General features: G+C 46.6%; 1 protein-coding gene across 1 annotated transcript in view; it reads left to right on the top strand.

The window, feature by feature from the left end:
• The window catches only part of LOC127873128 (annexin A6-like), an 80,543-nt gene that overhangs the window by 41,050 nt on the left and 26,215 nt on the right, over positions 1 to 13,278 (top strand). The window contains 3 exon segments of the mRNA XM_052416771.1: positions 778 to 789; positions 5,231 to 5,315; positions 5,738 to 5,817. Coding sequence (XP_052272731.1) covers positions 778 to 789; positions 5,231 to 5,315; positions 5,738 to 5,817 — 177 coding nt within the window.

Raw genomic sequence — 13,278 nt, 5'->3', positions numbered from 1 at the left:
GAAGTTCTTAAAGGTTACACATGCCCAATTAATTTCCTTCTTTGTTATATATAGAATTCGCAATCTTTGATCTCAAATTTCACCATGACCGAGCGATAAGCCAATATATAACTATACATGACTGGAAAGGTGGTTTCATAAACTTACAAAAAAACTGCATTTGAAAAAATTCTATACGGTGTAACTCAAAATAATTACCTTAGAGCATATGAACCGGTTTTGACAGCTACCGGCACTGCCATTTGAAGGCAAAAACCATGCCCTACTATTGAGGCTGGCAACCACTAACATACAAAGAAATGCACAAATCAGGCCTTTTGCCCTGTGACTTACACATGTACCTTTAAACTGACACCTAAACTCTTCATTTCAGATACATTTTTAAAATCTTATGCACCAGGACCTGCATCATATGTACTAAGTAGCAAACCGACTGCATGTAACCCCCCAAATTCCACTTCCGTTTAGGATAATGTAACCTAGCATCTAGAAAAAAGGCCTTGGCAAACAGCGTAGACCCAGATGAGACTCCACATCATAGGTCTGCGCTGTTTGCTTAAAGGAATTTCTGTAAGAAATATTCTAAATATAGAAATAAATATACTACACATCCCTAATTTTAGAAATAAATTGATCCAATTTAGAAGGATGGGAGAGTCCACTAGGCATAAATGGGTGAACAGCAGCTGATTCTGATTTCGGTGTGCAAGAATTCATTGAAATTTCGTCTATTGTAATGCATGACAGATATGTTAATCACTTTCTTCAATTCTGCAGGCGGCCCACAAGGTAATGTACCAACCCCTCTAGTGACATTTCATGAATGTTGCTTTATGTTTAAATGCTTAATTCTTGTACAAAAATTTGTTCTTTTATTGACATCCTGTCCATTTTGTGGTCAACATTTCATGTGTATGCATCTTTTGTGTTCTCTAATTCACAGTATGTTTTCACTGGTCTTAAGAAATAATGATTGAAGATTTTTTTTTTAAGAAATAATTTTCTGTGATTACAATATTTGTTTTGATGACATGTTAATTGTACTTGCGCACGAGAGACTGAGAAAACTTAACAATCATCATCACATTGCCTCTCTATAAGCCATTGTCTGGCAATTTCCCAACCTGCAAATTATCACATCCATCACCATAAAGTAGTAACTAATCCTGATAATTTTGCGCCAACAGAAATTCGATGCCAGTCTTGCATATTGATCTGTGGTTACCAGGTCATAAAATGTAATTATGGTCATCTACCTTCCAAAGATACGTTAGTGTTAACAGCTTGTATTTCATTGTTATCTGGGTAAAAAAAGAAGCCATAATTTGTTTCTACTGATATCTCCCCAGCTCTTAGGGTATTAAGCATCACATAACTTTTTTGGTTTAATTTAATAAAATCATGCAATGACATGAAGAAGTCTTCCAAATTTCTAATCAATTCTTTCTGTACCTAATTCAATTTAATTTTATGTTAATTGGTGTATATGATCCAATGTAGTAAAAAGATGGAAACTTAATTAATTATTGAATGAAAAAATTTTTAAAAAAAGTTTTCTTTTTATGGCTATATTGAAACATTGTAAACACTCTAAAAATCTCATAAGTTTACCAATCATAACATAAGTTTGTTTTAATGATATCTGGGCTGAGTTAGAAAATAGTTCTTTGGTCTGTTGAAATTTTCAAAAGGGGGCGGGGTAGTGTATTATTGAGTATAACCGTGTAAACTCTTTAGTCCAAATGTTTGCTCCATATTAATGAAACTTGCTCAGAACATTTCTTCTAAAGAAAATTATTCTGTTTCATTCAAAAGGAGATTCTTATGAGGTTTCGGATGGCCGTTATATTCTTTATAAGGCTAATATTAACAGCTCAGAATTAACAGTTAAGTTCATTTTTTGTCTTCGGTGAGTTCCTTAGGGTCTTTGAGCGTCATCTTTATGTATTTGAGTCACGTTTTGAGAAAACTGGGCATAATGCATGTGAGTAAAGTGTCGTCCCAGATTAGCCTGTGCAATCTGCACAGGCTAATCAGGGACAACACTTTCCGCCTAAATTGGATTTTTGCTAAAAAGAGACTTCATTTAAACCAAAAATGTCATAAAAGCGGAAAGTGTCGTGCCTCACGGATTAGCCTGTGCGGACTGCACAGGCTAATCTAGGACGACACTTTTCGCACATGCATTATGCCCAGTTTTCTCAGAACGCGACTCATATATTCAAATGCATTTATTTTTTTTAAATGATTCAGTGTTTGCTTATGGCATTTTTTTTAATTATGTTGTGTTAAGATCTGAACATGTGATTTTGGTGTTATAAGTTAATTCTTCTTTTTATATCATACATTTTGGATTTACATGGCTTTTATTACTATCAAATTCTGTATTCTCACTTTTGCTTTTGATTGACAACTCATTTATTTGGTTTCCAAATACAAACAAGTTTAATGCAAAATTCATTAAAAGGAAAGTTACAATAATTATTTGACAACAAATATTCTTTAAACATAGTTGGATGTTTTACAATCTTAATTGTTATATTAAAGGTCCTTTAAATTGTTAATGCCTATGTTAATTTCATGGTATTTGTTTGCTGCAGTTGCTTACAGTGAATTAGCTGCACTCTGGGAAAGGGTTTTAATGCATGTGCGTAAAGTGTCATCCCACCTTAGCCTGTGCTGTTTACACAGGCTAATCAGGGATGACACTTTCCGCTTAAAGTGGATTTTCATTAAGAAAAGACTAGCTTTAAACAGAAAATACCATGAAATCAGAAAGTGTCATCCCTGATTAGCCTGTACAGACTGCACAGGCTTATCTGGGACAACACTTTACACACATGCTTTAAGCCCAGTTTTTCCAGAACGAGGCTCAAATAAGTTCAATGTTGTCATGGTTACGGTGGCACTGCCTCTCAATTGAAGTGTTTGTGGCTATAGACTAGACATTTTTGTTGCTTTTCTTCATGTCAGCATTTTCTGATCACTATGGCAACATCATGATGCAGTATTTATTATGATGTATGAGGCAGTGTATGTTTTATGAATCATTGATTGAATCAATAAGATTTGATTGCCAATCATAAAGTAGAAAAATTAGCAAATTTTTGTTGGAAACTGATTGTTATTTTTATTCTTATAAATTCAATATTGTAATATATATTCAACTGTTATTTTATACCAAGAAAATGTGCTCATTCATAAATGTGCATAAATGATCCTGATCTTAGATAAAATACCAGTTTTGTAATAGTTTCAACAAGTTTGACAGTTGGTGATGAAAATTACTTTTTAAAATGCATCTGTTAAAAAACGCATTAAATTGCTATTAATTCATTCTTTGGCCAAGAACATATTAAGAATGTAGCAACTAAAATTTTAGTTCTGTCTCTAAACTAATTTAATTAAATTGTCCCTTGAAAACAAATATGTGTTCAATCTAGTTTTAGTACTATTGACTAAACAAAGGTTTAAGAAACATCAGTGAAGCTGTGACCAGTTATTGTCAATGATACATTGATTTATTATAAATCTAACCTTAAGTGTTCAAAAATGTAAAAGTAATGTTTTACTGTGTCTAAACATTTACAGAAGTAATAATATTCCTGTTTTTAAAGACACTCAAATATGTTTGTAGTTATACCAGTAAGTATCAAGTATTAAAAACAAGCATTGAGGCTAAAAAGGTAGTATGGAAAAAAAGATGGTCCACAACTTTTTTATGTCATTATTGATCTTACAGACTTCATTTTCATGAAGTATTAAGTTGCTGATATATTGGTTGGCTAATGGTATGGTACAAGTGCAGTTGCAAGAAAAATATTCATTAGTATTTACCTCCCCTGTTTAAAAAACCCTAGCTATGGTTAACAATATAGTATTATATAGGAAATATAAGTTAATACCTTTTTTTCTTAATCTTTCCCAAGTACATTTAGTAACCTTATAATGTTTAAAGATATAAGCAAATATTTTGTAAAAACAAAGGATCACACTATATGTTTAAGGCAGGAACTGATGAACTATCTATCTATTGTTTATTGATATAGACATTAATGCTTCCTATAGAATATCATTTATTTTAAATGTAGACTGTAATAACAAGTGTTCCGTGGTCAGAGACATATGCCCCCCAACCACCTTGACCTAAAACCTAGTGACCTGAAAGTCAATAGGGGCCATCTACCCGTCGTGATCAATGTACCTATGAAGTTTCATGATCCTAGGCCTAAGCGTTCTTGAGTTATCATCTGGAAACCATTTGGTGGACGGACCAACAAACCGACAGACAGACGTGTGCAAAACAATATACCCCCTCTTCTCGAAGGGGGGCATAAAAATATAAAAGACCCTTATATATATTTTTTTTATTAAATTGCTTGATAGCCACTATTTTCACATTGACCAAATGTTACTTTCCCTGAAATGTTGGCAGTTCTCAGCTTTAAATATTGATAAACCTCATTATACAGGAAAATTTGACATGTAAATTGAGTTATACCTTGTTATTTGGCCAACGTGACATGTAAAGTTGGACATACTACATTGTTTGGACAAAGTTGCCAGTTAAATTGGAATATACTTTGTTATTTGGACAAGCTCACATGTAAATTGGGATATAACATGTTATTTGGGCAAAGTTGATATTTAAATTGGGATTTTCCTCATTATTTGGACAAAGTTTGCATATAAATTACGATGAACCTTGTTCTTTGGACATAGCTGACATGGTTATTAGGATATACTTTGTTAATTAGACAAAGTTGACATATAAAATTGAGATATACCCCATTATTTGGACAAAGATGACATCTAAACTGGGATATACCATGTTATTTGAAAGTTTACTTGTAAATTGTGATATAAAATTATATAAGATCAATGATGGCATGCTAATTTTGGATATACCTTGCTTGTTGGGCAACGTTGACAGCTAAATAGTTATACACCTTATGATTTAGACAAGATGACATGTAAATTGAGAAATACCATGTTTTTTGGACAAAGTTGACATGTAAATGTGGATATGCATTGGTATTCTGACAAAGAATGCCATTTAGAATCAACCTTGTTATTCATACAAAGTTTACATGTTAATTGGGATATACCTCATTGATGTCAGATAAAGTTAACATGTAAATCGGAATAAACCTTGTTTTTTGTACCAAACTTACATGTAAATTGGTACCTTTTTATTTGGACCAGCTGACATGTTTGTCTTGGTTTGCAGACGTCTGACATGGCAGATGTGGTAGAGCTACTGAGCACCCGCAACAATAAAAGTATCACTGCTCTCAAAGAGTCCTATAGAAAAGGTGAGCATGCATTATGTATATGAAGTGTTCTTTATATGGGCCATACTATGGGAAAACAGGGCTTGATACAATGTTCATTAAGTACCTTCAAATATCACTTTGTTATATGGATGGTGTGAGAATTGGGTTGATTCACAAGACCAGAAACATATTCTCTGTGTGTTGCAGCCTAGCATATTATGCATTCTGGGAACACAGGGCTTAATGAATGTGCATAAAGTCTTGTCTCAGATTAGCCTCTGTAGTTTGCAATTAGGCAGAAAGTGTTATCACTGGTTAGCCTTTGTAGACTGCACACGCTAATCTGGAACTTTATGCGCATGTTATACACCCAGTTTTCCCAGAGCAAGGTTCAAATATTGTATTAAGAATCATTATAGGTCCTGTATATTTTGAATGTATGGCTTTATTCTGTTTTTCAGAGTTCTCTATCAGTCTTGAGGAAGACATCAGGGACCGAACACAACCACCCACCCAGTTATTGTTGCTGACTTTGCAGAAGGTAAGCTGAAGAGTGATTTTAGTTCCACTGGCTCTTATCTCATCTCATCTTTGTCTAATCTCCCGTGAGGGACAGTTAGCCAACCAGCTTCCTCCAGGCGTCTCTGTTCTGGCCGAGTCTTAGCCAACCAGCTTCCTCCAGGCGTCTCTGTTCTGGCCGAGTCTTAGCCAACCAGCTTCCTCCAGGTGTCTCGGTTCTGGCTGAGTCTTAGCCAACCAGCTTCCTCCAGGCGTCTCGGTTCTGGCCGAGTCTTAGCCAATAAGCTTCCTCCAGGCATCTCAGTTCTGACCGAGTCTTAGCCAACCAGCTTCCTCCAGGTGTCTCGGTTCTGGCCGAGTCTTAGCCAACCAGCTTCCTCCAGGCATCTCGGTTCTGGCCAAGTCTTAGCCAACCAGCTTCCTCCAGGAATCTCGGTTCTGGCCAAGTCTAAGCCAACAAGCTTCCTCCAGGCGTCTCGGTTCCGGCCGAGTCTTTGCCAACCAGATGCTCTAGGCGTCTCGGTTCTGGCTGAGTCTTAGCCAACCAGCTTCCTCCAGGCGTCTCGGTTCTGGCTGAGTCTTAGCCAACCAGCTTCCTCCAGGCGTCTCGGTTCTGGCCTAGTCTTAGCCAACCAGCTTCCTCCAGGCGTCTCGGTTCTGGCCGAGTCTTAGCCAACCAGCTTCCTCCAGGCATCTCGGTTATGGCCGAGTCTTTGCCAATAAGCTTCCTCCAGGCATCTCGGTTCTGGCCGAGTCTTAGCCAACCAGCTTCCTCCAGGCATCTCGGTTCTGGCCGAGTCTTTGCCAACCAGATTCCTCTAGGTGTCTCGGTTCTGGCCGAGTCTTAGCCAATAAGCTTCCTCCAGGCATCTCGGTTCTGGCCGAGTCTTAGCCAACCAGCTTCCTCCAGGCATCTCGGTTCTGGCCGAGTCTTTGCCAACCAGATTCCTCCAGGTGTCTCGGTTCTGGCCGAGTCTTAGCCAACCAGCTTCCTCCAGGCGTCTCGGTTCTGGCCGAGTCTTAGCCAACCAGCTTCCTCCAGGCATCTCGGTTCTGGCCAAGTCTAAGCCAACAAGCTTCCTCCAGGCGTCTCGGTTCTGGCCGAGTCTTTGCCAACCAGCTTCCTCCAGGCATCTCGGTTCTGGCCGAGTCTTTGCCAACCAGCTTCCTCCAGGCATCTCAGTTCTGACCGAGTCTTAGCCAACCAGCTTCCTCCAGGCGTCTCGGTTCTGGCTGAGTCTTAGCCAATAAGCTTCCTCCAGGCATCTCAGTTCTGACCGAGTCTTAGCCAACCAGCTTCCTCCAGGTGTCTCGGTTCTGGCCGAGTCTTAGCCAACCAGCTTCCTCCAGGCATCTCGGTTCTGGCCAAGTCTTAGCCAACCAGCTTCCTCCAGGCATCTCGGTTCTGGCCAAGTCTAAGCCAACAAGCTTCCTCCAGGCGTCTCGGTTCCGGCCGAGTCTTTGCCAACCAGATTCCTCTAGGCGTCTCGGTTCTGGCCGAGTCTTAGCCAACCAGCTTCCTCCAGGCGTCTCGGTTCTGGCTGAGTCTTAGCCAACCAGCTTCCTCCAGGCGTCTCGTTTCTGGCCGAGTCTTAGCCAACCAGCTTCCTCCAGGCGTCTCGTTTCTGGCCGAGTCTTAGCCAACCAGCTTCCTCCAGGCGTCTCGGTTCTGGCCAAGTCTCTCCAGCTGTCCCCATGTCTTGCCTATCTGCTTGGCATTTGCATCCAGGTCTCGGCACCAGGTGTGTCTATCCCCATATCTCTCCCTCAGGTCTCGGCACCAGGTGTGTCTATCCCCACATCTCTCCCCAGGTCTCGGCACCAGGTGTGTCTATCCCCACATCTCTCCCCAGGTCTCGGCACAAGGTGTGTCTATCCCCACATCTCTCCCTCAGGTCTCGGCACCAGGTGTGTCTATCCTTACATCTCTCCCTCAGGTCTCTGCACCAGGTGTGTCTATCCCCACCTATACCCACATCTCTCCCTCAGGTCTCGGCACCAGGTGTGTCTATCCCAATATTTCTCCTCAGGTCTCGGCACCAGGTGTGTCTATCCCCACATCTCTCCCTCAGGTCTTGGCACCAGGTGTGTCTATCCCCACATCTCTCCCTCAGGTCTCGGCACCAGGTGTGTCTATCCCCACATCTCTCCCTCGGGTCTCGGCACCAGGTGTGTCTATCCCCACATCTCTCCCTCAGGTCTCAGCAACCGGGTGTGTCTATCCCCACATCTCTCCCTCAGGTCTCGGCACAAGGTGTGTCTATCCCCACATCTCTCCCTCAGGTATCGGCACCAGGTGTGTCTATTCCTACATCTTTCCCTCAGGTCTCGGCACCAGGTGTGTCTATCCCCACATCTCTCCCTCAGGTCTTGGCACCAGGTGTGTCTATCCCCACATTCTCCCTCAGGTCTAGGAACCAGGTGTGTCTATCCCCACATCTCTGCCTCAGGTCTCTGCACCAGGTGTGTCTATCCCCACCTATACCCACATCTCTCCCTCAGGTCTCGGTACCAGCTGTGTCTATCCCCACATCTCTCCCTACGGTCTCGGCACCAGGTGTGTCTATCCCCATATCTCTCCCTCAGGTCTCGGCACCAGGTGTGTCTATCCCCACATTTCTCCCTCAGGTCTTGGCACCAGGTGTGTCTATCCCCACATCTCTCCCTCAGGTCTCGGCACCAGGTGTGTCTATCCCCACATCTCTCCCTCAGGTCTCGGCACCAGGTGTGTCTATCCCCACATCTCTCCCTCAGATTTCGGCACCAGGTGTGTCTATCCCCACATCTCTCCCTCAGGTCTCGGCACCAGGTGTGTCTATCCCCACATCTCTCCCTCAGGTCTCGGCACCAGGTGTGTCTATCCCCACATCTCTCTCCAGGTCTCGGCACCAGGTGTGTCTATCCCCACATCTCTCCCAAGGTCTCGGCACCAGGTGTGTCTATCCCCACATCTCTCCCCAGGTCTCGGCACCAGGTGTGTCTATCCCCACATCTCTCCCTCAGGTCTTGGCACCAGGTGTGTCTATCCCCACATCTCTCCCTCAGGTCTCGGCACCAGGTGTGATATCTCCACATCTCTCCCTCAGGTATCGGCACCAGGTGTGTCAATACCTACATCTCTCCCTCAGGTCTCGGCACCAGGTGTGTCTATCCCCACATCTCTCCCTCAGGTCTTGGCACCAGGTGTTTCTATCCCCACATCTCTCCCTAAGGTCTAGGAACCAGGTGTGTCTATCCCCACATCTCTCCCTCAGGTCTCTGCACCAGGTGTGTCTATACCCACATCTCTATCTCAGGTCTTGGCACCAGCTGTGTCTATCCCCACATCTCTCCCTCTGGTCTCGGCACCAGGTGTGTCTATACCCACATCTCTATCCCTCAGGTCTCAGCACCAGGTGTGTCTATCCCCACATTTCTCCCTCAGGTCTCGGCACCAGGTGTGTCTATCCCCACATCTCTCCCACAGGTCTCGGCACCAGGTGTGTCTATCCCCACATCTCTCCCTCAGGTCTCGGCACCAGGTGTGTCTATCCCCACATCTCTCCCTCAGATCTCGGCACCAGGTGTGTCTATCCCCACATCTCTCCCTCAGGTCTTGGCACCAGGTGTGTCTATCCCCACATCTCTCCCCCAGGTCTCGGCACCAGGTGTGTCTATCCCCACATCTCTCTCTCAGGTCTCGGCACCAGGTGTGTCTATCCCCACATCTCTCCCCAGGTCTCGGCACCAGGTGTGTTTATCCCCACATCTCTCCTCAGGTCTCGGCACAAGGTGTGTCTATCCCAACATCTCTCCCTCAGGTCTCGGCACCAGGTGTGTCTATCCCCACATCTCTCCCGCAGGTCTCAGCAACCAGGTGTGTCTATCCCCACATCTCTCCCTCAGGTCTCGGCACAAGGTGTGTCTATCCCCACATCTCTCCCTCAGGTCTCGGCACCAGGTGTGTCTATCCCCACATCTCTCCCTCAGGTCTCGGCACCAGGTGTGTCTATCCCCACATCCCTCCCTCAGGTCTCGGCACCAGGTGTGTCTATCCCCACATCTCTCCCTCGGGTCTCAGCACCAGGTGTGTCTATCCCCACATCTCTCCCTCAGGTCTGGGCACCAGGTGTGTCTGTCCCCACATCTCTCCCTCAGGTCTCATCACAAGGTGTTTAAATCCCCACATCTCTCCCTCAGGTCTGGGCACCAGGTGTGTCTAACCCCACATCTCTCCTCAGGTCTCATCACAAGGTGTGTCAATCCCCACATCTCTCCCTCAGGTCTCCGCACCAGGTGTGTCTATACCCACATCTCTATCTCAGGTCTAGGCACCAGCTGTGTCTATCCCCACATCTCTCCCTCTGGTCTCGGCAACAGCTGTGTCTATCCCCACATCTCTCCCTCTGGACTCGACACCAGGTGTGTCTATACCCACATCTCTATCCCTCAGGTCTCGACACCAGGTGTGTCTATCCCTACATTTCTCCCTCAGGTCTCGGCACCAGGTGTGTCTATCCCCACATCTCTCCCACAGGTCTCGGCACCAGGTGTGTCTATCCCCACATCTCTCCCTCAGGTCTCGGCACCAGGTGTGTCTATCCCCACATCTCTCCCTCAGATCTTGGCACCAGGTGTGTCTATCCCCACATCTCTCCCTCAGGTCTCGGCACCAGGTGTGTCTATCCCCACATCTCTCCCCCAGGTCTCGGCACCAGGTGTGTCTATCTCCACATCTCTCCCTCAAGTCTCGGCACCAGGTGTGTCTATCCTCACATCTCTCCCCAGGTCTCGGCACCAGGTGTTTATCCCCACATCTCTCCTCAGGTCTCGGCACAAGGTGTGTCTATCCCCACATCTCTCCCTCAGGTCTCGGCACCAGGTGTGTCTATCCCCACATCTCTCCCTCAGGTCTCAGCAACCAGGTGTGTCTATCCCCACATCTCTCCCTCAGGTCTCGGCACAAGGTGTGTCTATCCCCACATCTCTCCCTCAGGTCTCGGCACCAGGTGTGTCTATTCTCACATGTCTCCCTCAGGTCTCGGCACCAGGTGTGTCTATCCCCACATCTCTTCCTCAGGTCTCGGCACCAGGTGTGTCTATCTCGACATCTCTCCCTCAGGTCTCCACACCAGGTGTGTCTATCCCCACTTCTCTCCCTCAGGTCTCGGCACCAGGTGTGTCTATCCCCACATCTCTCCCTCAGGTCTCGGCACCAGGTGTTTCTATCCCTACATCTCTCCCTCAGGTCTCGGCACCAGGTGTGTCTATCCCCACATCTCTCCCTCATGTCTCAGCACCAGGTGTGTCTATCCCCACATCTCTCCCTCGGGTCTCAGCACCAGGTGTGTCTATCCCCACATCTCTCCCTCAGGTATCGGCACCAGGTCTGTCTATTCCTACATCTCTCCCACAGGTCTCATCACAAGGTGTTTAAATCCCCACATCTCTCCCTCAGGTCTGGGCACCAGGTGTGTCTAACCCCACATCTCTCCCTCAGGTCTCGGCACCAGGTGTGTCTATCCCCACATCTCTCCCTCAGATTTTGGCACCAGGTGTGTCTATCCCCACATCTCTCCCTCAGGTCTCGGCACCAGGTGTGTCTATCTCAACATCTCTCCCTCAGGTCTAGGCACCAGGTGTGTCTATCCCCACATCTCTCCCTCAGGTCTCGACACCAGGTGTGTCTATCCCCACATCTCTCCCTCAGGTCTCGGCACCAGGTGTGTCTATCCCCACATCTCTCCCTCAGGTCTCGGCACCAGGTGTGTCTATCCCCACATCTCTCCCTCAGGTCTCGGCACCAGGTGTGTCTATCCCCACATCTCTCCCTCGGGTCTCAGCACCAGGTGTGTCTATCCCCACATCTCTCCCTCAGGTCTGGGCACCAGGTGTGTCTGTCCCCACATCTCTCCCTCAGGTCTCATCACAAGGTGTTTAAATCCCCACATCTCTCCCTCAGGTCTGGGCACCAGGTGTGTCTAACCCCACATCTCTCCTCAGGTCTCATCACAAGGTGTGTCAATCCCCACATCTGTCCCTCAGATCTCGGCACCAGGTGTGTCTATCCCCACATCTCTCCCTCAGGTCTCTGCACCAGGTGTGTCTATCCCCACATTCTCCCTCAGGTCTAGGAACCAGGTGTGTCTATCCCCACATCTCTCCCTCAGGTCTCTGCACCAGGTGTGTCTATCCCCACCTATACCCACATCTCTCCCTCAGGTCTCGGCACCAGCTGTGTCTATCCCCACATCTCTCCCTCAGGTCTCGGCACCAGGTGTGTCTATCCCCATATCTCTCCCTCAGGTCTCGGCACCAGGTGTGTCTATCCCCACATTTCTCCCTCAGGTCTTGGCACCAGGTGTGTCTATCCCCACATCTCTCCCTCAGGTCTCGGCACCAGGTGTGTCTATCCCCACATCTCTCCCTCAGGTCTCGGCACCAGGTGTGTCTATCCCCACATTTCTCCCTCAGATTTTGGCACCAGGTGTGTCTATCCCCACATCTCTCCCTCAGGTCTCGGCACCAGGTGTGTCTATCTCAACATCTCTCCCTCAGGTCTCCACACCAGGTGTGTCTATCCCCACATCTCTCCCTCAGGTCTCGGCACCAGGTGTGTCTATCCCCACATCTCTCCCTCAGGTCTCGGCACCAGGTGTGTCTATCCCCACATCTCTCCCTCAGGTCTCGGCACCAGGTGTGTCTATCCCCACATCCCTCCCTCAGGTCTCGGCACCAGGTGTGTCTATCCCCACATCTCTCCCTCGGGTCTCAGCACCAGGTGTGTCTATCCCCACATCTCTCCCTCAGGTCTGGGCACCAGGTGTGTCTGTCCCCACATCTCTCCCTCAGGTCTCATCACAAGGTGTTTAAATCCCCACATGTCTCCCTCAGGTCTGGGCACCAGGTGTGTCTAACCCCACATCTCTCCTCAGGTCTCATCACAAGGTGTGTCAATCCCCACATCTCTCCCTCAGGTCTCCGCACCAGGTGTGTCTATACCCACATCTCTATCTCAGGTTTAGGCACCAGCTGTGTCTATCCCCACATCTCTCCCTCTGGTCTCGGCAACAGCTGTGTCTATCCCAACATCTCTCCCTCAGGTCTCGGCACCAGGTGTGTCTATCCCCATATCTCTCCCTCAGGTCTCGGCACCAGGTGTGTCTATCCCCACATCTCTCCCTCATGTCTCGGCCCCAGGTGTGTCTATCCCCACATCTCTCCCTCAGGTCTCGGCACCAGGTGTGTCTATCCCCACATCTCTCCCTCAGGTCTCGGCACCAGGTGTGTCTATCCCCACATCTCTCCCTCAGGTCTCGGCACCAGGTGTGTCTATCCCCACATCTCTCCCTCGGGTCTCAGCACCAGGTGTGTCTATCCCCACATCTCTCCCTCAGGTCTGGGCACCAGGTGTGTCTTTCCCCACATCTCTCCCTCAGGTCTCATCACAAGGTGTTTAAATCCCCACATCTCTCCCTCAGGTCTGGGCACCAGGTGTGTCTAA

The sequence above is a fragment of the Dreissena polymorpha genome, chromosome 3 (genome assembly GCF_020536995.1).
Source record: "Dreissena polymorpha isolate Duluth1 chromosome 3, UMN_Dpol_1.0, whole genome shotgun sequence".
Lineage (NCBI taxonomy): Eukaryota > Metazoa > Mollusca > Bivalvia > Myida > Dreissenidae > Dreissena > Dreissena polymorpha.
This window is presented reverse-complemented; position numbering and strand designations above follow the sequence as displayed.